The sequence below is a fragment of the Arachis hypogaea genome, chromosome 6 (assembly GCF_003086295.3).
Source record: "Arachis hypogaea cultivar Tifrunner chromosome 6, arahy.Tifrunner.gnm2.J5K5, whole genome shotgun sequence".
In the NCBI taxonomy this organism is placed as follows: Eukaryota; Viridiplantae; Streptophyta; class Magnoliopsida; order Fabales; family Fabaceae; genus Arachis; species Arachis hypogaea.
The window spans coordinates 116,207,995-116,231,584 of NC_092041.1; the positions used below are offsets into that span (position 1 = coordinate 116,207,995).

At 34.0% G+C, this 23,590-nt stretch overlaps 4 protein-coding genes across 7 annotated transcripts; 3 read left to right on the forward strand and 1 right to left on the reverse strand.

Moving 5' to 3' along the window:
- Positions 1–1,613: 1,613 nt before the first annotated feature.
- Positions 1,614–6,898, forward strand: LOC112756073 (protein NPGR1). 3 transcript variants are annotated; one of them, XM_025804492.3, is made up of 7 exons: positions 1,742–2,023; positions 2,108–3,011; positions 3,415–3,725; positions 4,004–4,262; positions 4,475–5,715; positions 6,069–6,216; positions 6,407–6,898. In XM_025804492.3, exons 3-7 carry the CDS (start codon positions 3,525–3,527, stop codon positions 6,715–6,717), a joined length of 2,160 nt encoding a protein of 719 aa, XP_025660277.1. In that variant the 5' UTR covers positions 1,742–2,023; positions 2,108–3,011; positions 3,415–3,524; the 3' UTR covers positions 6,718–6,898. The 3 variants fall into 3 exon arrangements, with proteins under 3 accessions (XP_025660279.1, XP_025660277.1, XP_025660280.1); XM_025804494.3 differs by lacking the exon at positions 2,108–3,011 and having other exon boundaries at positions 1,614–2,023; XM_025804495.3 differs by lacking the exons at positions 1,742–2,023; positions 2,108–3,011 and adding an exon at positions 3,014–3,282.
- Positions 6,899–7,057: 159 nt separating this feature from the next.
- Positions 7,058–9,378, reverse strand: LOC112756074 (uncharacterized). The gene is made up of 4 exons (XM_025804496.2): positions 8,953–9,378; positions 8,199–8,304; positions 7,891–7,951; positions 7,058–7,327 (listed from the first exon to the last, which is right to left on the reverse strand). The coding sequence occupies exons 1-3, from the start codon at positions 9,066–9,068 to the stop codon at positions 7,937–7,939; spliced, it is 237 nt and encodes a 78-aa protein (XP_025660281.1). The 5' UTR covers positions 9,069–9,378; the 3' UTR covers positions 7,058–7,327; positions 7,891–7,936.
- Positions 9,379–19,607: 10,229 nt separating this feature from the next.
- LOC112756075 (uncharacterized) lies at positions 19,608–21,393 on the forward strand. 2 transcript variants are annotated; one of them, XM_025804497.3, is made up of 4 exons: positions 19,608–19,957; positions 20,065–20,196; positions 20,319–20,502; positions 20,945–21,393. In XM_025804497.3, the coding sequence occupies exons 2-4, from the start codon at positions 20,095–20,097 to the stop codon at positions 20,968–20,970; spliced, it is 312 nt and encodes a 103-aa protein (XP_025660282.1). In that variant the 5' UTR covers positions 19,608–19,957; positions 20,065–20,094; the 3' UTR covers positions 20,971–21,393. The 2 variants fall into 2 exon arrangements, with proteins under 2 accessions (XP_025660282.1, XP_025660283.1); XM_025804498.3 differs by having other exon boundaries at positions 20,069–20,196.
- A 1,651-nt stretch (positions 21,394–23,044) lies between these two features.
- Positions 23,045–23,569, forward strand: LOC112757901 (mitogen-activated protein kinase kinase kinase 20-like). The gene has a single exon (XM_025806450.1). It carries the CDS (start codon positions 23,045–23,047, stop codon positions 23,567–23,569), a length of 525 nt encoding a protein of 174 aa, XP_025662235.1.
- Positions 23,570–23,590: the final 21 nt, after the last annotated feature.

Here is a 23,590-nt window from a genome sequence, read left to right on the forward strand (position 1 = left end):
AAAAAAAAATATAAAGTATAAAGTATAAACTAAAGAAAGGTCAACAAACGGTGGTAGTACAATTCTGTTATTTATCTAGTGTAATTGTCTCTTATTTCTACCTTAATAAAATAACAAATCTGTTATATACATTGCAAAAAATTTAATTAACATTTTCTCTTTCTTATGTCATTCCTCTAGCAGACACAACACGCGTCAATAATTTTGTGACTCAAATGAAATATCTGTATATTTAAATCTGTACTCTATAATTTACCAATTATGTATTGTGCAAATAAATAAAAAAATAATAGTAATAATTCAAAAGTTACTATCTTTCGGTTGATCACAAAGAGTGCGAATTTTAATTTATTATACTTTATAGCTAAACTAGAGAGGTTTGTCATAATCATATCCGCTAATCTCGTTTAAAATATGGATTACTGAGTCCATATTCAAAAAGTAAGATTTACCACCTATTTAATTCGTGACTTTTTTGACAAAAAAAAATGTAAGGATCAGGGGATCATAAATACAAACTTTGCTAAGCTTAATTTGTGTTAGTATTTATTTTTTGTCTTCTTTATAATATCCAGTCATGATTACTGATTAAAGTACTCTTGTAAATGAATTTATTAAAATAAAAAATTTAAAATTTTTCTATTAATAGTAATTTTAGCCATATTAACTAAACCTATTACAAATTTGTTTGTTATTTCTTAATCAATGTCTAAGAATTTTTTTTTTTTTATTAAATCTTAACAAATACAGGCGAAGTTTTTCTGCTATAATAATTACTAATGATAGTACTATTCAACAACTATAAGGAAAAGGGATAAGATTTGATTAAGTTGGTAGTAAAGTCAGTGCTTCTGACAAAAGCTAGAAAAAGTAAGCAACATTTAAGGGGACAAAAATTAATGGAGACAAGTTGTTGATGAAGTCAGGTCTCTTCCTTCCTCTTCTGTTCTTCCCTTTCTCCATTCTTTTTTCTAACACCACACTACAGGATACACACATCCATTTCTTTGTTCTTTAGATTTTGATTTTTATTTTTAACAAAAATATGAGTAACTAATTAATTATCTTTGTAAAATTTGATTTTGTATTTGGTGGAAACTCAGATGCAGTCGACTTCACATAAAGTTGATATCTGATAGCTGTTAGATGAAAATTTAATCACATCAATCAAATCATTTAATGGCTCTCAGGTATCAACTTCACGTGAAGTCGACTTCACTTAAATTTTTACCTTGTATTTTATTATGTATTAATTTAGAATTTTACCAAAATATGAATTATATTCTTGTTAGGATATATTTAAGATATTATACATCAATATATATCAAAATATATTTCATTAATTCTATGTCTATTTAATTTGATATTATTTTAATTTTGGCACTACGATTGAATTGTATCATTTACCTTAAAATAACTATTTTTTATTGTATACCCATACATATAATAGCATCTAAATATTGTATTACTTTTGAATTATTATCATGAATTCAAATAATTTTAGATGAAAACATTTCACAACTAACAAATTTCTTTTGGAGAGATATTTAAAATTGAAATGATGAAATTTCACTTTATTTAATATTTATAGATAAATTCCATTCCATGTGACAAAATCTAGCTTCATAAAAAATGAAAGTTTTTAGCTTTCAGTTTCACACACTGTTCAAACAAAGACACTTTCTAAAAATAAATAAATCACTCAAAATAATTATAAATTGTACCCCGTTTTTTCATTTTTGGAAGAATTGATAATTAAATATTTGTCACTCTATTTTTTATTTTTCACATTTTCCCCTCCCCTTTTAACGTATTACGGAATAGAAGAGAGTCACTGCTAGGGTTTCTCCTGCACTCAACATCATCACCGCCGCTACTACCGCCGCTACCACCGCACCACGCTTCCTTCGTCTAAACTCCGAGCCGCTGCTTCTCCGTCGCAACACGCTTTCGCTTCCGCCGCCGATTTCGGATCCACCACTTCGTTGTGTTTCGTCGTCGACGGTGTTCCACTTCCTTTAAGGTTTCATTTTATTTTTATTTTATTTTACTTTATTGCCTATTCTATGAACATTTTGTGTGACTTTGGATGCTTTTACTCTGGTAGGATTCCACAATAAATTTGAGAATCTATGCACAGTTTCTGAATGTTTCTAGACGTTTGGTCTGTTAATTTTTGGACTTGAAAGTGTGGTGCGGCGGCGGTAGAAGGAGCGGTGACGGTGATGAGTGTAGGTGGCGGCAGTAGCTGCTGGGGGTGAGATGGAAAACATCAATGGCAATTCTCTTCGAAAGGATGGTTAAAAGGGAAGGAGAAATTTTGTAAAACTAGAAAATATAAAGGGACAAATGTATAATTACAAATTCTCCCAAAAACAAAATAACGGGGTTCAATTTGTAATTATTTTTAGAGTGATTAACCTTTAATTTCCACTCTAAATCCTGTTTTGTAATTTTTTTATAAAAATTCTTAAATTTGTAATGCAAAAACATCACTACTCCAATGAATACAACAGATCAAGACAAAGAAAAAGAACAACTTTGTTTAAACTTGAATCCAACTCAAAAGAATCTACCAACATCTTTCATGACACACTACACCACATGACATTTGTCACTCATATTAACATATTCCATCACCAAACATTCTGCAACCCAAAAGAGAGTAGAGAAACTAAACCAATTTTTAAATCCAAAATTATTAGTGTCAGATCTCAGATACCAATTTTCATATACTAATTTTTTGTTGTCTACTTGGATCTCCTCATTATTAAGGCCAAAGTTTCCAACTTACTTTTTTCAAGGTGCTGGATCTTATGAACCAATAAGGTCTAAGAACTAATTTTCCATTTTTAAAATGTACCAACATTAGAAAAACAAGCACAAAGTTCAAAAATAGAAGAGTAGCTTTCATGGGTTAAAACTAGTAGCTGCAGTAGTAGTAGAACACTTACACAGTTACACTTACACTTCTGAAAAGAAAGTTTAAAGTCTTTGGAATCTGAGCTATGGTAAGTTCAAAGCTATGTTGTTCATTACTGCTTGTCTAGCCTTTTTTCATCACCCTCATCCACATGCAATTTCATGTTCTTTCATGTTATATCTGGAAACACCTTTTCTCATGACATTCATCATTGCCTTTGAAGAGTATCTGTCATATCTTTGTCCCTCCATCTTTTCACCTTCCCTTTTTCTTCCATTAATGGAACTTGGTTTGTTTGTTTTTTTCCAATGAATTTTTGTTGGGGTTTTGGTTTTATTATGCTTACATACACGAAGAAGGTACCCATCGTTCTTTGCGTCATGTGTGGTTTTGCTCATTGTGTACTATAATTTGTGGCATTCTTCATTATGCTAATTTAGTTTTGTATTGAAAAATTTGCAATAATTGTGGTGAATTGTGTTGATTTGAAGGTTTTGGAGTGCTTTCTCTGGAACTGAAACTGGTTTCTGTGAAGTCCAATATCAAGCAGAACATCTGCACTTTCTTTTTTCTATCATTTTAGTTTCTTTTTGGAAGGAAGATGTTGTGTGCTTGCTCAGGGGAGCAATTCAAATTCGAGGAGGCGCCGCCGCAGTCACCGGAGTCACTGGCAACAAGAGATTTCTCTGCCAGTGGACTTTCTTCATCAAGGACTGGGGGTGATTGGGATTCTAAATTTGATCAGAACCAAGTTGAAGAAGCTGAATCAACTCTTAAAGAAGCTCTTTCTTTGAACTATGAGGTATGAATCATTAATGTCTTTCTTTCTCTCTGAAATTATTTGGTGAATTAGAAAGTTAAGTGAGGTACCAAATTCCTAATTAAGTGATGAAACTTATATAGTTGAGAAAATAACCTTTAAAAAAAAATCACTCTGGAAAAGTGAGAATCTTCCCTTAATAATATTAACTTAGTGGAGTCGGTATTGTCTGATTCATGTAGCCAACCCTGTTTAATGTGACAACGCTCAGTTGTTTGCTTTTGTTGTTGTTGTTGTCATTGTTTTTCGATGAATTTCAGGAAGCTCGGGCTTTGCTGGGGAGGCTTGAATATCAAAGAGGGAACTTTGATGCTGCCCTTCAAGTTTTTCAGGGCATTGAAATCAAGGCCTTGACACCAAGGATGATAAGAGCCATTGCTGAAAGAACTAGGCCAAAAAAACAACGTTCTAGAGCTGATAATGTGGTCCCTAATGTGATGTCAATGCATTCAGTAAGCCTTCTTGTTGAGGCAATCTTGCTTAAATCCAAGTCCTTAGAGGAACTCGGGCGATACACCGGTACCGTTTACAACACTCATAATCATATCTTAGAGCTTTTGATTATGTACAAATATTTTCAATCAGATACTTATAGTTTAAACAATTATAATCCAGTTCTACAAATTAGCATAGATAAATTACGAGTTCCAAAATGCAATTCATTATGCATGAGTGTTTTGGCAGTTACAGGTATCAAATTTTAACACTACTGCTACTTTGTTATTCACCAGAGGCTGCAAACACGTGCAGCATAATTCTGGATACGGTTGAGTCTGCTCTTTCTAATGGAATGCCAGATGGCATCGCCGAAGAGTGTAAGTTGCAAGACATGTTCCACAGAGCAATTGAACTGCTTCCAACTCTATGGATCAAGGCAGGTAATTTAGACGAAGCTGTCACGGCTTATCGCCGTGCTTTGATCAAGCCGTGGAATATGGAGCCAGGAAAGTTGGCCAGTATGCAAAAAGATTTGGCCACCACACTACTCTATTGTGGTGCTGAAGTAGACCTGCCGCCGCAATTACAAGCGAGGTCTCCAGTGACACCAAAGAGTAACATCGAAGAAGCAATACTTTTGCTATTAGTACTGATGGCAAAGATGGTGGTTCAGGAAATACAATGGGACAGTGAAACAGCAGATCATCTTACATTCGCACTTTCTGTTACCGGAATGTTTGAATCATTGGCTGATTATGTGGAGCAGATCCTTCCTGGTATCTATGATCGAGCCGAGAGATGGTACTTTCTTGCTCTTTGTTACAGTGCAGCTGGTCAGGATGAAGTGGCCTTGAACTTATTGAGGAAGTCTTGTGGTAGTTCTGAAGCAAATTGCAGACCCCATTTCCCTTCATTTTTGTTTGGTGCTAAACTGTATTCCCGGTATCCAAACCATGCTCTTGAAGGCATTAAGTTTTCCCGCGAAGCTATCGATCTAGCAAGGCTTCAAAATAAGCATTTTTTGGGTCAGGGCAAAAAATTTCTGGGTGTTTGCTCCGGCACTGCGGCTAGAAGATCTGTGCTGGATTCTGAAAGAACTATATTTCAAAGAGAGTCTTTGAACTTTCTAAATGAGGCTGCTCTAAGTCAAAATGATGATCCTGAAGTGATATTCAACCTTGGACTTGAAAATGCAATTCAAAGGAATCTTGATGCAGCTTTCGACAATATAATGATGTACTCAGATATGACTGTTGGTAGCTCGAAAAGAGGTTGGCAACTGTTAGCGCTCATAGTATCTGCACAACAGCGGTTTAAGGATTCAGAAACAATAGTTGATTTTGCGTTAGAAGATACTGAAAAGATTGACCAGTTAGAACTTCTGAGATTGAAAGCAGTACTCCAAATTGCGCAGGAGAAACCGAAGCAGGCAGTAGAGACCTACAGAATCTTGCTAGCACTGATCCAGGCTAAAAAGGAGCCTTGGCATCAAGATAAGAACAACTTTGATCAAGCAGAAACATTCAAACATGAGGTGTGTAATAATTTTACTGAATGGAGCAACACTATAAGAACACTATAATATTTATCTTAAGATATGTCTTCCAAATTTTCAATTTCGATAGCGTCTCAGCCTGTATCTTAAGTTGTAAATATATCTTAATCGTTGGGATACTTGGTTGACACTAATCTTGAGAAGGTTTTAATAAATACAAGCTCATACAGAGATTAGTTAATGAAGTTTTAAAGCCATTAACGAATACCCCTCTATCTATTTTCCCGTAAAACTTTAATTTACCATCTTATGCTTATAGGGAAAGATTGTGAATTTATTTGAGGATTGCTTGTCTAATGTTATAGATTAAGATCTGAATTCATGCTTTGCAGGCACTTCAAGAAAGGAAGTTGGAAATGGAAGCATGGCAGGATTTGGCAACAATATATGCAGACTTTAGTTCATTTCTTGATGCAAAAGCTTGTCTTGACAAAGCTCAGTTAATAGAATTTTTCTCTCCCAGAAGTTGGCACATTACTGGTATGGAGAACTTGACACCTTTGTTCATGTTTTCAATGATCAATTATTGTGCATTTCGACGAATTTTTCAATGATTTGGCATTTTTCTAAATTTCTATTGGTTGACGGTGTAAAATTACTTTACATTATTAGTGCAGAGAAATTAAATCCATTAACTAATCACTAATCTGAAATTACATGGCTGTGACAGGAATGTTATTTGAAGCACAATCATTATACCAGGAGGCCTTTGTTTCATTCTCAATCTCATTGTCAATAGAACCTGATTACATTCCAAGTATTATTTCATCTGCGGAATTGATGATCAAACTTGGTATGCAATCACTTCCAATTGCAAGAAGCTTTTTGATGAATGCATTGAGAATAGAACCAACAAACCATGATGCTTGGTTCAACCTTGGATTGGTTTCTAAAATGGAAGGTTCATTACAACAAGCAGCAGATTTCTTTCAAGCTGCATATGAACTCAAGCTTTCAGCTCCAGTGCAAAAATTTGAGTAATATTAGAACTTTAGGTAACTGTATGATATATGATCAATGTTGCATTGTTAATCATTTGATTAGAGTTCAAATGTCTAGATAATCTAGCTAGTTATCTATAGAATTACTTCATTCTATTGCAAAATCCTCAAGTTAAAGCTCATCTGATAGCAAGTTCGAAGTAATGCCGATTTAAGTAAAATAACATCTCAAGGCTGCCCTTCACATAGTAACACTCATTTAAGTAAAATAACATTATTTGAAATTTTGAATAGTGAATGGATGATATCGACATTAAGTGCGATAATAGCTATATACAAGAACAATTATGTTATATGCACACACAAAAAATCTAAACTGGTTGAGTTGAACTCTCTCCCTTTTCCATTTTTCTTTTTCAAACATTGTTGAGTTGAACTACAGAGAGAAAATAAAGTTGCTACCAAATATCTAGCATTTTTTTAAAGGGTATCAAACTATTCTTAACTAATTAACAACATAATCTTTACAATCAAAGACTATTTAACAACAACTTGGCACTAATGATACGCTTGCAGCACACACAATTTGTTCATCTTCGCAGAAAGCGAAGCTCGTGCTGCATAGAACCTCGCTGGACCCATTGCTAATACTGCAACACAGTAAATAAAAAAAATAAGACACAAGATAACCTAAATAACAGACACAATTCCTTAGGAAAAGTCCTAAGACAACATGAAGAAACCATAAAAAGTAAATTTAATCTAACTTCATTGGTTTGTTTATGTAAATTTGTTGTCAGCCAAGGAAAAAAAAGTGCTTTTGTTTACCAATGAGTTATAACTCAAATGGTATAGTCTCTCCATACTTACTTAGAGGTCGCAAGTTTGAGCCTCACTCCTAACCTTGGAAAAAAAAGTGCTTTTGTTTGCTTTCTACAGGTCTCCTTTTTTTGTAATTGATTTACTCCAAGAGAACTTAGGCCAAAAGCTCAAAACAATCCAAGCCATGTATACCTTTGAACATCCTAACTGAGAATTTTTTTCTATATAACGGGAATAACTTATATCATCTACTGTGTATGCAGTCATACAAGTACATATATTGTCTCAAGACAAGTTCTTTCATTAGAAAATGAGTTCAATATCACAAAACTTGCCCTTAAAAAAGCATTAAAAAAGAAGGGGGCCCAAAATTATCTGATAGATCACTCACCTTACACACAATTGAAAGGTTGACTCTAATATCAAATTCCCTAACCTCAACCCATCTGCCACTGATCCACAAATGAAAGAGTCAAAACACAATATTAGTGAGGTTCTAAATTTTAATACAATGAGTATGGTATGATCAAAATTCAATTGCAGATTGCTAAACAAAAGGCAAGGGAAATAAAGCAGAATATCACAATATAACAATTTTGAAGACAAGAACAACATAAAAGTTGCATCAACTCTTAATCAAGAAGGGAATTTATCTCTGGAGTTGTACTGTAACTGTTTAGCAGATTGTAAAACTATTACCTTTAGGACTGGTTCGCCTTTGTTTGCGTTTGCTGCTTGCTTTGCCATTCCTTGTTGCTGTGCACGAGCAGCTCGTCCTGCTGCAGAATTCTCAAATTGCGCTTGCCTGCAATTCCGATCAATACATGAAGTTACTCCATAGTTTGTCGTACTATTATTAACTAATAAAAAACCACAACAACAGAATTGAAATTCCATTTTTTTTTATGCTTCATTTTGTTTACCAATTACTCCCTGCATTCCCTTTCCCTTTTCTCTGTCACTATTATGTTTTGGTACATCATTGGATCAATTTATCTCAATTCAAATCTTATCCAAGCATTCAAGATTGTACAAAGAAAAAAAGTGACAGAGAGAGATAACTTTTATCCATAATTCCCTACTAATATCCCATTTGTTTTGGCCATTTCATATTCTCCTATTTCATAACTTTTATCCCTAATTCCTATTTCAACAATAAAAGTGAATTTGTACTGGTTATTGTGAATTTGTGATAATGAAATGTATCTATGAAATCCAAGCATGAGAAGAAGTAATCAGCTCAACAAAACAACCAATCAATTGGGGTTTATCAAAACACAAAAAGGGGCAATTCCAAATGGATACGTATTTGATTCACAATTTCCACAGGAAATATATTAATAACCAAAAGACTCCAAATTAAACCTCAAATCCAATGAATTATTAAGATGATACCAATGAAATTGCAAAAGCATAACATAAAATAAATAAATTAATTAAATAAAAGGATGACCTTTTCTCAGCGGCTTCAGCAGCTTTGGCACGAGCTTCTTCAGACGCTAATCTCTCTTCTTCTTTTGTCATTCGTTTATCATTTCCACCATTGAAGCAACTACAGAACATACCCATCTCTTTTCTCTGTTTCCTTTTCTTTTTCTCTCCCTTTTTTCTTGTGTGAGCTGTGCTATGCTGTATTCTTCTTCTTCTTCTTCTTCGACCCTTTTTTGGTGGTTTTAAGTTTTAACAACTAACTAACCTTCAACCTTCAACCTTAGTTGTTGTGGAAGCAATGTCCTAAAACAAGGAAACGAGGATATACTTGTGTTTAACTGTTTATTCCGCGTTAAGATTGCGTCATCAGTTTTTATTTCATTCTGACACCTATTCATTTGTTTGTTTTGTTTGTTATTTACCTTATTCTTCTGCTTTTATCAATCGTGGTAGTTATAAAATTATTAAGGCAACTACTCCTATGAAGATGCCAAAAACATCTTTTTATGATGATCTTTGTTTAAAAAGTGTAACTTATTTGTTTAGCAACACTTTAAATAAAGATAACACTTTTACTTTAAATAAAATCAAACCCTACAATCTATCATCTAATGGTCAAAATGAAATATCTTCATATGATGACAATCATAAAATCTTCATTGGAGTAGCCACCAATTATTAATTACATATATTTATGAGTGAACTAACAACTTCATCCTTTTTTTTCTCATAATGACAAAATGATTCATTTTGGTTTCTGTTTTCTATTTTCAATTATTTAGGAATTTATTTGTTTTTATTTTTTAAATAATATTTTTTTAAATTATTTTTTTATTATATTAATTTTTTTTAATATTTTATTAAATATATAGTATAATAAGTACAAATTAATTAATAAATTATTTAAATTTAAAAATATTATTTATTATAAAATTAAATAAATATTTTTAAATATATAAATAATATATATTAAAATAGAGGTAATATATTAATAATAATAACGCTATGATATAATATTAATATTATGATCTAGATAATTTTATAATAAAATAAAAATTAATAAACACATTATTTGATATATAGTAGAAGAAACCCTAGCAGAGAAAGAGTACGTACTCCGTACTCAGAGAGAATGAGAGAAGGAGAGAGCGGGAACGAGTGTTTGAGGGCGAAACACAGTGAGCATGGCGGCCATGCCGTCGGAAGAGATAAGGGGGAGAGTGTGGGTGGGGGTGCATCCGGTGTCAAGGAGGGTTTTTCACGAGGGAGTTTTTCAAATCCTACAAAGATCTCCTTTAGAGATAAAGTTATTGGTCCAGAGAAATCGAAGGCGTTTGCACTTGCAGGATCTCTATCTGGGGATAGTATAGCCACGGTGGTGGGCAAGCAGGGCGATTCCCAACCTCCATGTGTAAACTTCACTGAAGAAGCCAAGCTTTGTTTGGCAGAGCCTTATCGAGAAGCTTTAGTGATTAAGGTTCTTGATAAAAATTATAGTTACACAGCTCTTTCACACAAGCTTCGGATGGTTTGGCGCATCAAAGGTGGCTTTGATCTGCTTGATGTGGGGTTTGGGTACTTCATGGTAAAATTCGATGCATGTGAAGATCGTGAGAAGGTCATGCTTGGTGGTCCGTGGTTGATTGAGGGGCACTATGTTGCTGTAAAACCGTGGGATATAGATTTTCGGCCATGTGAGCAATCCTTCGGGTCTACGCTTGTATGGGTTCGGATTTCGGGGCTCCCAATCTGGTGCTATCAGGAACAGGCCATGATGCGTATTGCTTCTGCAATAGGAGTTCCCATCAAAGTGGACTTAGCCACTAAATTGGCTGAGAGAGGACGATATGCCCGAGTATGTGTTCAAATAAATTTAGGACTGCCAGTGATCAAGCATATCATTGTGGAAGGCGTAACTCATGTAGTGGAGTATGAAAGTTTAAATTTAATTTGTAACTCTTGTGCACGTTATGGTCACGATATGGCACAGTGCTTGGGTAGAGACTCTAGGGAAGGAAAGAGTGTTGATTCCGATGCCACCAAGCCACGGGACGGTACAAAGGCAGTGCCACATCCTGAGACCAAAAGTCATAATTTAAATGAAGTAGAACCTAATGTGGTAGGTGGCGTTACTGGCTAGAATCCTGCATCGAATTTGCAAGAAGATTTGGAGGCTAATAATTTGGAAAGAAATAATGTTGAGGAGGCTTGCATGCATGATGAACCAGGCTGGGAGCAAGTTGTGAGGAAAGGTAAAACCAAGCTGGGTCAGAAGCAATCTAACAAGGTCCAAAGAGGCATTCAATCCAGAATCGATTCGGGTAGAGTAATCAGGCCCACCATTCACTTCTCTCACACGAATGGATCAAGCTCCTATCGTGCTAGGGTCGGGTCACGAGTCAAGGTCGGACACAGCGCTTCCCGTGTTGGTGAGACGTCGATCTCCTCAACCCGACACACCCCAGTGCCTTGCGGGTCCTCTCTCCGGAAACGACCAAGGCCGGGGTCCCTACAGAGCTCGCCAGTTGAGAAGAATGGAGGCACGGTGGTGGAAGCATCGTCATGTCTTCCTGCAACCGTGAAGGAGGGTGTTACCGTGGCGGTTCCATTGGAGAAGGAAGGCGCATTGCCGGCTGTTACTGCGTCGGTAGGCGGGATTAAGGAGATATTCCAGGGAGATCCGGCAAACCTGAAGGTCACGGGAGTCACTTCCGCTGGGCAAGCCTCGGTTTGAGGTTGGTGAAGCACTTTGATTTCCTTGTTTTATATTTTTATATTTTATATTATGGATAGTTTAAATATAATAGCTTGGAATATTAGGGGTGCTTCTAATAAGTTAGCCCGGGTGAATTGTAAAGAGCTGGTTAGGAAATTTAAACCTGTAATTTTTATTGTGGTTGAAACTCACTGTCCTTTTCAACACTTGAAAATGTTCTGGGAAAGACTTGGTTATCACCCTATTGGTATAGTGGAGGCGTCAGGACACAAGGGGGGTATTTGGTTCCTTTCTGCAATACAGGGTGTTCACTGCAAATGGGTTGATGCTTTCGATCAGTGTGTTACAGTTGAGGTTCAGGTAAATAATGTGATTTGGAGGTGCAGTGGTATCTATGGTAGTCCTCAATTTAATACCAGAGTTTTGCTATGGGATTATCTTGTTACTCAATCTTCGTCTTTCTGCGGGCCATGGATTGCTCTTGGTGATTTTAATGAAGTACTATTCTCTCATGAATCTAAGGGTTGCCTCTTCTCGAGTCATCATGCAGATCGGCTTGCTGCCTCTCTAGGGGATAGTAATCTGTTTGACTTGAAGACTATTGGAAGACAATTTTCTTGGTACAGAAGGGTTAAAAATGGTGTTGAGGTGGCGAAAAAACTTGACCGGGTTTGTATCAATAGTGGCTGGCTATCTCTATTTCCAGAGGCTTACGCAGAAATTTTAAATAGGCTTCAATCTGATCATTATCCTATCCTAGTACGCTGTACAGGTCGTCCCCAACCGAAAAAGAATAGACCTTTTCGGTTTATCGCAGCTTGGGCAACTCATCCGGGGTACAGAAATATTGTGAACCAGTCATGGCAGGCTGGCTACAGAGAGATGCACGGCAAGCTTTCAGAAGTGCAGAAGAACTCTTTGGAGTTTAATTCTAAAGTGTTCGGCAATATTTTCGTTAGGAAATGCAAATTGGAGAGACAGATTAATTTCCTTCAGAAGCGACTTGAAGTAATGGAAGATTTGTCTATGCGGCAAAAAGAAAAACAGCTGATTGAGGAATTTAATAACACGCTTGTGCAGGAGGAACTTCTATGGTTTCAAAAATCCAGAGAGCAGTGGGTAAAATTTGGGGATAGAAATACCAAGTTCTTTCATGTCCAGACTCTTGTGCGGAGAAAGCATAATAAGATTCATGGTCTCTTTCTTCAAGATGGGGTGTGGGAAACGGACCCGGATGTCCTTAGAAGGGAAGCTGAATCCTTCTATAAACGCCTATTCTGCCAGTCGGAGGATGTAGACTTAGGTTGTCTTGGTGATGTGCCACTGCCTTCCCTGAATGATGAAGCCTGTTGTAGCCTCACAGCGCCAGTTACTCTAGAAGAAGTTAAGTCGGCTGTTTTCAGTATGCATTCTTTTAAGGCGCCGGGCCCTGATGGGTTTCAGGCTTTCTTCTTTAAAGAATACTGGAAGATTGTTGGTTTTGATGTTTGGACTATGGTTCGTCATGCGTTCTCTGGTTTGGATATGGATCCAAGGATGATGGAAACTCTTGTGGTTCTTATTCCGAAGGTAGAAAACCCGGTTTCCATGAAGGATTTCCGACCAATTAGTCTCTGTAATGTGGTTTACAAAGTTATAACGAAGGTCCTGGTCAATAGACTTCGTCCCCATCTCAAAGAGATTATTGGGCCCCTTCAAGGAGGGTTTATCCCGGGGAGAGGAACCCCTGACAACATCATTGTAGCACAAGAGGTTCTCCATTTCATGAAGAAGACAAAGTCAAAGAAAGGCACCCTGGCCTTTAAGATTGATTTGGAGAAAGCGTACGATAGAGTGGATTGGGGATTTCTGAAACAAACCCTGGTGAGTTTTGGCTTTCCTCCTCCGACAGTCAATCTGATTATGCGTTGTGTCACTGCTTCCTCACTGTCTATCCTCTGGAATGGGGATAGATTAAATAGCTTTACTCCGAGCAGGGGTCTTAGGCAAGGAGATCCTATATCACCGTATCTGTTTGTGTTGTGTATGGAGAGATTGTCCTGTTCTATTAATCAGCAAGTTGATAAGGGCGTGTGGAAGCCAGTTGCGGTTTCTAGAGGGGGTCCAAGAATTTCTCATTTGATGTTTGCCGATGATTTGCTTCTTTTCTGTAAAGCTGAAAAACAGCAAGTTCAAACTGTAATGGTAGCTTTGGAAAATTTCTGCAGAGCCTCTGGGATGAAGGTTAATGTGGAAAAATCTAAAGCGCTATGCTCCAAGAATGTTTCAGCGACAAGAAAAGAGATTTTCACTGGAGTCTCTTCCATCAGATTCGTTCAGAACTTGGGCAAGTATTTAGGGGTGAACCTTAATCACTCTCGGGTAACACGCGCAACTTTCAACGATGTTTTGGACAAGATTCGGGGAAGGCTAGCCAGCTGGAAAGGAAGATTGCTTAATAAGGCAGGCAGACTCTGTTTGCTCAACTCGGTAGTGACTGCGATTCCTACTTATCGCATGCAAGTATCTCTCTTCCCTAAAGGGGTAACTAATAAGATAGAATCCATGATGCGAAACTTTCTATGGAAGGGTCAAGCTGATGGTAGAGGCCTGAATCTAGTTAACTGGAAAGTGTTGGTCACTCCTAAGAAGTTTGGAGGTCTGGGAATTAGAGATCCCTTTTGTGCCAATATTGCTCTTCTTGGAAAACTAGTTTGGCAACTTTTTCACCATCCCAACAAGCTATGGGTTCAACTGTTGACGGAGAAATACCATTCTTCTAAGGATGATTGTTTTAGTCGGTCTCGAGGAAGTGGATCTTATGTTTGGAAGAGTATATGTCGAGCTTGGGATATCCTAAAGGAAGGTTTTAGTTGGTGCATTGGGGATTTGGAACAGAACTTTTGGTTTTCTAAATGGAGAAGAGAGGGGCGACTGTGTCAGGAGATGGATTATGTTCACATTTCTGATTCGGATCTCAGGATCTTGGACCTTTGGTCATCTGGACAGTGGAACCTTGAGAATATCTATTCTCCTCTGAATCAGTCTCTGCAGAGCAACATTAATTCTTACAACCCAGATGTTCAAGCTGGTTCAGAGGTCGGTTGGTGTTGGACTGGTGCGGCCTCAAAGGTTTATGATGCTCATAGTGGTTATTTATGGCTCAGTAAGAAGATGTTTAGTTGGGAGGATAGGGGTAATTGGCTTTGGCTTTGGCGTCAACATGTTCCGGAAAAGCACAAATTTTTGGCCTGGCTATGTCTTCGGGAGGCTCTTCCTACTGCTGCATTTCGTTTTAGAAGGGGCATTTCGCACACGGATAGCTGTCCACGATGTTTCTCAAGTCAGGAGTCGGTTTTACATTGTATTCGGGATTGTCCAAAAGCCCAACTTGTTTGGCAAGCTTTAGGGATCTCCGATCAACCAGTGGATTTGATGAGTTGGTTCTTACATAATAGCAAACAGCGCCCCTTTAGATTCTTTTCTGGTCTCTGGTGGATTTGGTGTTCGAGAAACAACGAGATCTTTCATCCTCACGAGCATTGGACCACAGATAAGGTGATTGGTATGGCTTTGTCCTTAGAAAAGGAGCTCCGAAATATTTTTGAGTTGCAACGACTATCTATCCCCTCAACCATTAGTGGCTCTTGGATTCCCCCCTCAGTGGGTACCTTTAAGATTAATTGTGATGCTAGCTATCCTGGCAGTGGTGCTCGAGTTGGTTTTGCTTGTGTTAGCAGAGATTGGAAGGGAAGGTGGCAACGAGGCTGTCTGGGAACAATTGAGAGTCGTAGCATTTTGCAAGGAGAGTTGTTTGCTATTTGGAGAGGCTTTCTTTTAGCATGGGACTCGGGACAAAGAGACATTATATGTGAGACAGACTGTGTGGAGGCTTTTACTATTGTCAATAATTTACAAGATTGCTCTGGGTTTACTGATCCTTTGGTGTTAAAAATCCGAGATATCATGTCTTGGAAATGGCGTGCTGATCTTCGGTTGATCTTGAGAGATGCAAATACAGTAGCAGACATCATGACAAAGACTGCAATGAGGACTATTTCTCCCCAAGTGGAGCTTCCATTGCCTTGGAAGGAGTTTGAGAGTAGTATTCAGCGGGACTGCCTTTCTTAAGCAGTTTCTTGTTTTTTTTTCTTTCTTAGTTTTTGTTTATTTTTCTTTTAAGTCACCAAAAAAAAAATTTGATATATAGTAAAAAAATTTGAGTAATAACAATTTTTTTAAATTAAATTAATAATTCTATTTGATATCTTTGCGTTAAAATATATTATTAATAGGCTACTAATACTAAATGAAATAATATATATATATATATATATATATATATATATATATATATATATATATATATTATGAAAACCATTTATAAACTCAACAAGCTCAAAATATTAATAATATTATTAATCTATTAATTTAGTTTAAAGTGATAAAAAAATTAAATTTGTTATTACTTAAAAAAATTTACTATATATCAAATAACGTGTTTATTAATTTTTATTTTATTATAAAAATTATCTAAATCATAATATTAATAATATATCATAGGTTATTATTATTAATGTATTAACTGAATTTTAATATTTATTATTTATATATATTTAAAAATTATATTTGAAAATTATAATATTCATAATAAATGATATTTTTAAATTTGAATAATTTATTAATTAATTTGTATTTATTAATTATTATACTATATATTCAATAATTTATTAAAAAATATTAATATAATGAATAAAAAAATTAAAAAGATATTGTTTAAAGAATAGGGACAAATAAATCACTAACCAATTTGAATTTAGAGAGAACTAGAATGAGACATAGTAAATTAATGATAGTATATAATAAATATTAAAAATGGCTATATTTTGTAGAATTAAATTAAATATGTGTAAACTAAAGTTAAATTTAAAAGGTGTTTTGTTTAAAATAATTTGTAGTACAAAAGATTTGGATGTTGGAGTTGTACAAAGTGATATTTTTATTTGGTTGTTTGATTTTTGTATTTGTTTTAGTTGATGGACTTAGTCTTCTTATGTGGCACTTGTCCTCCTTTTTCTGTATTGGTTATTGTTAGAGTTGTTGCTCTTTGATCCCAAACAATGTCTCAAGTGATGCAAATTCAAAAGTGTTGGAAAATGTTGAAAATTGAATCTTTAATTTCTTTCACAATAATTGTGAGTAAAAAATTTTCTTTCATTGTACTTTTAATTTGTCTATACAAATCATTTGCATCTTCTATTTTTAAATTTTTTATAGTGTAGACTTTTTCTTCTTATAACAAATGTTTGAATTTGTTCATCATATTTATCTTCACAATTACATGAAGAGATGTTTTCTGTAGTGTTAGTAAATCATAGTTAATAATTAATTAAAAAAATTGATTACATTTATTTTTTTTAAGTTATTAGAAAATGAACCATGAATAGCATATTGAAAAAAACATAATTTTAACGATATTAAAATACAATTATATATAAAGTATTATAAAATAATATAAAAAGAAGTAAAGTATCATTTTTGTTCCCAATGTTGGGAGTAAGTTTTAAAGTTGTTCCTAACATTTCAATCATCCTATTTAAGTCCCCAACGTTTCAAAATTGACTTAATGTTGTCTTATCGTTAGGGATCCATTAACAGAATTGACGGCAGGACAAAATTGAGACGATTTTGAAACGTTAGAAGTTTAAATAGGGCGAAAACGTTGGGGACAAAAATGATACATAGAAATCAATTTTAGTTTTATCCTTCAATAATATCAATTTTTTACTGTACATAATATTCAATTATTTTTTAATCACATCTAAGTAAATTATACCTAATCATATTACTTTCATTCTAAATAAATTTATTTTTTTTTATAATTTTACACTTAAAATTAAAATTATAAGTTAATATAAAAATATAAAAAAATTTATTCAAAATGAAAGTTATGTGATTAAGTGTAATTTACTTAGATGTAATTAAAACATAATTGAATATTATGTACAGTAAAAAATTGATATTATTGATGGATAAAATTAAAATTTATTTCTATGTATCATTTTTGTCCCCAACGTTTTCGTTCTAATTAAGTCCCTAACGTTTCAAAATCGTCTCAATTTTGTCTTGCTGTCAAGTCTGTTAACGGATTCCTAATTGTAGGACAACATTGAACCAAGAAAAAGTCTAGGGGGCCAGCAACTTTTGTATTTTGTGGCCAACACTTAACCATCAAAAGAAAAGTGAGTGATCTCTTACTATTAGATGTAATCTCACACCATTAAAAACACTATTGATGACCAACTGATGGTTACAAAACACAAAAATTGCTGGTCCCCTAACACTCCTCTTGAGCCAATTTTTAAAATGTTAGGGACTTAAATAGGACTATTAAAATTTTAGGACAACTTTGATATTTATCCCAAACGTTGGAGACAAAAATGATACTTTACTCATATAAAAAGTATAAAAAGAAAAAATAATTAAAGTATTTTTTTCATAAATTCAATTTAAAAATACAATAAATATGTTTTGTTTCTACCTTTTCAACTAATATAATTCTTTCTAAGTAAAAGACTTTTCTTCATCTCTGGGTGTTAATGTTTTCCATAGACGAACTACGTAAACTTTGATAAACTTTGATAAACCAATTATCTGTTTGTTTGGTGATATTGTCCAAAGAATGATGCTCTATAGAGTAAGTTTGAGATGTTGTAGTGTGAAAATAATTTTTTTGTGCTAAATTTGATGTTATTTGAAGAAGCAGTGATAAGAGACTTATATAAATAGTTCAAATAGTATGGAATTTGAATATTTGTAACGTAAGATTTATTATGATTGATAGATTATTATGACATTTGTAATATGTATGTTTATTACATTTAATGAGTTATTTATAGAAATTAATAAATTAATTATTGGGTTATAAATTTATTGAATTGTTTATAACGGTAAAATATAATAAATATAGGGATATAGATTCTTGTAAGTTACAAATTTGGTTAAACACTATTAATTTCTAATTATTGTTATTGGTAATTTTGCAGTCTAATTTACATATATTTTTATTACTTGTATATTTTTTTGTATATTTTATTTTTTTGCTGATTTGAAAATAATAATTGATTTGGCAAAAACTGAGTGGTTGATTCTAAAATTTTGTCAGTAAACAATGTTGCTAACATGGTATTAACAGGAGGAGAAAGATATCTTAAAAGTAATGAGTAAACTTACCTATCTACTTTTATATATTAAGAATAGATAGATTAAATTCCTTTTAATTTTTGAACCTGACATGTTAGAATTGACAAAAAAACACCTAAGAGACCACGTTGTGTCACGAAAGCAGAGCTGCGTTTGTTTTTGGAGATGTGACGGAAGAGCTGCGTTTGTTTTTGGAGATGTGACAGAACATGACAGTGAGGACAGAGACAATAGAATAGAGATATTAAAAATTATTCTTTGTATATTGTGTTTGGATATGTTGTACAAAGTGCAGTATTATGTTTGAATATATATAGACAAGATTAAAATATTATATAAAATGACTAAAATAGTTATACAATTCTAAATTTTTTACATCAAATACAAACTAATTTAATAGAAAATAAGAATATACAGAAAATTATAAGAAGAATTAGTCTATATAAAAATAGTATTGAAGTAATAATGATAACATAAAAAGGTTCTATAAAAAAGAGAAAGTATCTAAAAAAAAGAAAGTAGAAATAGAAAAAAAAAAGTGAGAAGAAGAGAGTACTTTTCTTAGAATAACAATGTAAAAAAAATTTAAATTAAGAAAAATAAGAAGGAATAATAATAAAATAATAAAAAATATATACCAACAAAAATAGAAAAAATTTTCATTTAAAAAAATAAAAAGCTCCTTATTCACCTTTTAAAATTCTGTATCTATTATTGTCTTGGAGATAATGTATTTAATGTCTATGTCTTTATTTTTGAACACTTTTTAAGTATTTGTTGTCTACATTGTTATTCTAAAAAATAGACAAAAAACTGAGTTGATAGTTCACTCTTTCATTTGTTGCTAAAAGAGTAAAAGGTTCTCCTTTTCTTTTATATTTTGTCCCTTCGTATTTCCCAATTTACCCTCTTTGTCTACCTTCCTCCAGCTTGTGTCATGTTGAATCCTAGCCTTGCATTGGAAATCATGGAGTTCGTGGGCGCCAAGGTCAGGAAAACTCCTTTTCATGCCAGATCTGCCTATTCTCCGCCTCATAGATTTGTTCGAGCATGGTGGCGATGACGATAGCTAGTGTTGATTCCTCGGCGCCTGGGTAACCGCTATTCAGTGCTAGTTCAGCCGCTTCGGGTGAGTTGTTTCTTTTCCCCTTTTATTTTTAGTTTTTTCTCCCTTTTTGTAAAAAATATTTTGGTCTATTGATTGGGCTCGTCTATTGTGTTGTCTTTATGCCTAAGGTAGCAAGTTTATCGGCATTTCTTAGTTGGATGGGATCCGTACCTGTGTTGAAGTGGCCTAGGAATGGTTATAGAAAGCTGAATCATAAAGAATCCGATAATGCACTACTTCCAATGGCCGAATTGAAAAAGGTTTGTTCTTAACCTGATCTTGCTGTTTTGCTGATATGGAAACATACTTCAGTAGCACTTTTATTTAAGAAAGAAAATTTATACATTAATACTCTAATTCCTTCTTTATCTAATTGAAAAAGGGCAACAAGGCATCCTTCGAAAAAAGTCAGAGTTGTCTTGAAAGTTCTGATGAATCTTATGACAAGCAACTTTATGGATGGTATGGTGCCATTCAGAGACAGATTCGAAGATCTCAATACCAAATGCGATACAGTCAACCAGTTCGAATAACAGTTTCCATTGTTGTTCTCCTTTGCTTGATTGGTAAGTTGTTTGTATCTCTGTGCAACCGTGTGTTCCACATTCATATAGACACAAGTGTACTTGCATGTCCTTCAATTTCTTAGTGATAAAAAGCTTCTTGCAACTTTGGAATTTAAGTAATTTGATAATTGAATGGCCTTCTTGCTTAGAAGTTGGGTTTACTATATAATCTCTAGGTTATAGTTGATTCCTTAGTTAGAAAAGGTTGCACATGTTGCCATCACTTCCTGCTTATTCTTTCCCTCTTTTGTTGAGTTGACTTTGTTGCTCATTATTGGGGAGTTTCCAAATATCATATAGTAAACCATGGCTCATGAGAATTTGAATTTGAATAACTTGTTACTTTTTAGCACCATGTTTGTTCAGCATCTCTTACCAATTACCATAGACTCTCTTGGTATTTTGTATGTAATGTAGCTTACACTTATCGTTATCTCTGCAGTTTTAATTGCGATTCGCGCTATGTAGAAGGAAGAAGGCTTAGACACACGTGATGATATCAGTTTGTAGCTGGCAAGAGCATGAGGAATGACAAGCTTTTGCTTCAAGCTAATTTAACATTTCAAATGCTTTGGGATTTAATATTTATAGCCAACCATAGCATTTACTCAGTTATTCATTTGTTGCTAAAAAGTTCTCCTTTTCTTCTTCTTCTTTTTTTTTCCCCTTCCTATTTTAAAATTGTTCATCAAGAGCTCTCTCTTGTAGTGGTATCACAAGTCATAAGATGCATGAGATGGAGATGAAAGAGGGAATGGACATGTTAGACCTTCTTGATGAGCTTTGGTTTTGTACCGACTCCTTTTATAACATGTACATATTCAAGATGATGTTTTATTACTCTTTTCACTCAATTGTAAATTTTGTATTAATCAAGAACTCTTTGCAAAATTAGCATCTAGAGCTAACATATTAACCCAGCATTGAAAGCAAGAGTTTCCAAATTATATGAGGTTGATCACAAAATTACATCTCTTCGTATTTTAAAAGAGAAAAATGATAGAACCAATATTCATTGCCATGTTAGGTGCTTGTTGATGTTAATGGAACCCAACCATAAACTTTAAACTCTCCTCAAATTCTGTGAGCATTTCAATGCAATCATTGGATAGAAACATTTAAACCAATATGTATCTCCTAGAATTCTTAATATTTGCAAAAAAAAATGGAAAAAAAACTATGATAGGCACCATTAATGAATACTTTTATATAAATAAAAAATCTTTATTTCTAAAAGCACAAAGGAGCATTATTTATCAAGATATTTTTTACGGATAATACATGCAGTTTGTCTAATAGTTTTTCAGTTATGTTTATTTGGTTTTAAAAATTAAAATATTAACCATAATTTTATGAGTATAATAAAACAAATACGTTTATTTTTATTAAATTAAATTAAATCGTTAATTTAAATTATATCTATTTAAATTTTTGAATAATTAATTAGACTTGATAAGTAGATGGATAAATAGATTTGAGAATGAAATATTGGAAATTAAAATACTAGTCATAATTAATCATATGGATATAGCAAAATGAGTATATTTATTTTTATTAAATTAAATTAAATCATTAATTTAAATTATATCTATTTGAATTTTTGGATAATTAAACTAGACTAGATATTTGGTTGACTTTTAAAATTTAAAAAAAAAATTATGGAGATCATAGTAGACATAAATATCATGAAACAGAGGCAAAGATTCGAAAATTAAATTTTCTCTATTTCATAACCTTTTTTACTAACAAAATCTGGGTTCAAAACTCTGATAAGATATATTTCACTTTTTATTTGGGTTTAAAATTAAAATTGATTAAAAACTGTTATAAGATAGAGATATTTCAAGTTTTTAATTTATTTTTTGATTTAAATTATTTCTACTGACACTGTCTTTATATTTTCTATTATATATGCAAATCAACTATTATCTTTCCTTTAATAAGATAAACGCGTAACTCAGTTCAAGTGCTACAAATAATTAATACAAATAGCCACAAGCTATAACGAACATAGTAATCCTTAATTATTGAAGACAAAGCTGAGTTGAGAATCCACAAAAAGAGCCAAAAAAACTAGCCAACTGCAGGTATGCAAAAAATTTGTATATTCATAAATAAAATTATTTGATCACTGTATGCATGTAACCTTTGATGTTGATTCAGGAGTAAGAAAAATCAATCCAAGATGAGTGATTTACAATGGAAGAAGCTGGAGGTCTTAGGAGCTGGTTCTTATGGCACTGTTTATCTTGCCATTCTTGTTGATGAACAAAAACGGTTTCACAGCTTCATTGCTGTAAAAAGCTCCATTCCCAGGTTGGCATTCTCACTGGAGAAAGAAGAACAGATTTTTAAATCACTTTGGGAAGGTGAGAACGGTGGTTGCCAAGAAATTATTGAATGCTTTGGAACTGAGACCACGGTAGAGCACAGACGTCAATTCTACAATCTTTTCTTGGAGTATGCTCTTTACGGTTCTTCTTTGGCTGACTTGATCCACAAGAAACCTCTCCCCTAGACCGAGGTGAGTGTCTATGCACGCATGATTGTTAAAGGGCTTTCACATATTCATCGCAAAGGAATCGTCCACTGTGACCTCAAGCCGGAGAGCATTCTTGTGTTTCCTTCATTGGATAAAGAAATTGCAAACTATCAATTGAAGATTGCAGATTTTGGATTATTGAAAACCAAAGAGGAGAAAGCAGATGTTGAGTTGTGGAAGTCCAAGCCGAGAGGTACGCCATCATACTTGTCGCCGGAAGCATTTTCCGGTCATATTGATGCTCCGATGGATATATGGGCACTTGGTTGCATAGTGATTGAAATGCTCACTGGATTGCCTGCCTGGGGTAAGAGCCCTTTGCTTATTGAGGAGTTGAGGTACTTGGTTGAGCATCATGAACTATCACCCAAGAAGCCGCAGGGAATCGGTTTTTTCTGTCATGATTTTCTGGAAAAGTGTTTTATGAAGGATCCTAGCAAGAGGTGGACTGTTGACAGGCTTTTTGATCATCCTTTCCTTTATATCACCCTGTTTCATTCATATTATCTTGCAACTTGGCTATGATTGTTTTTCTTTATTAGTTTA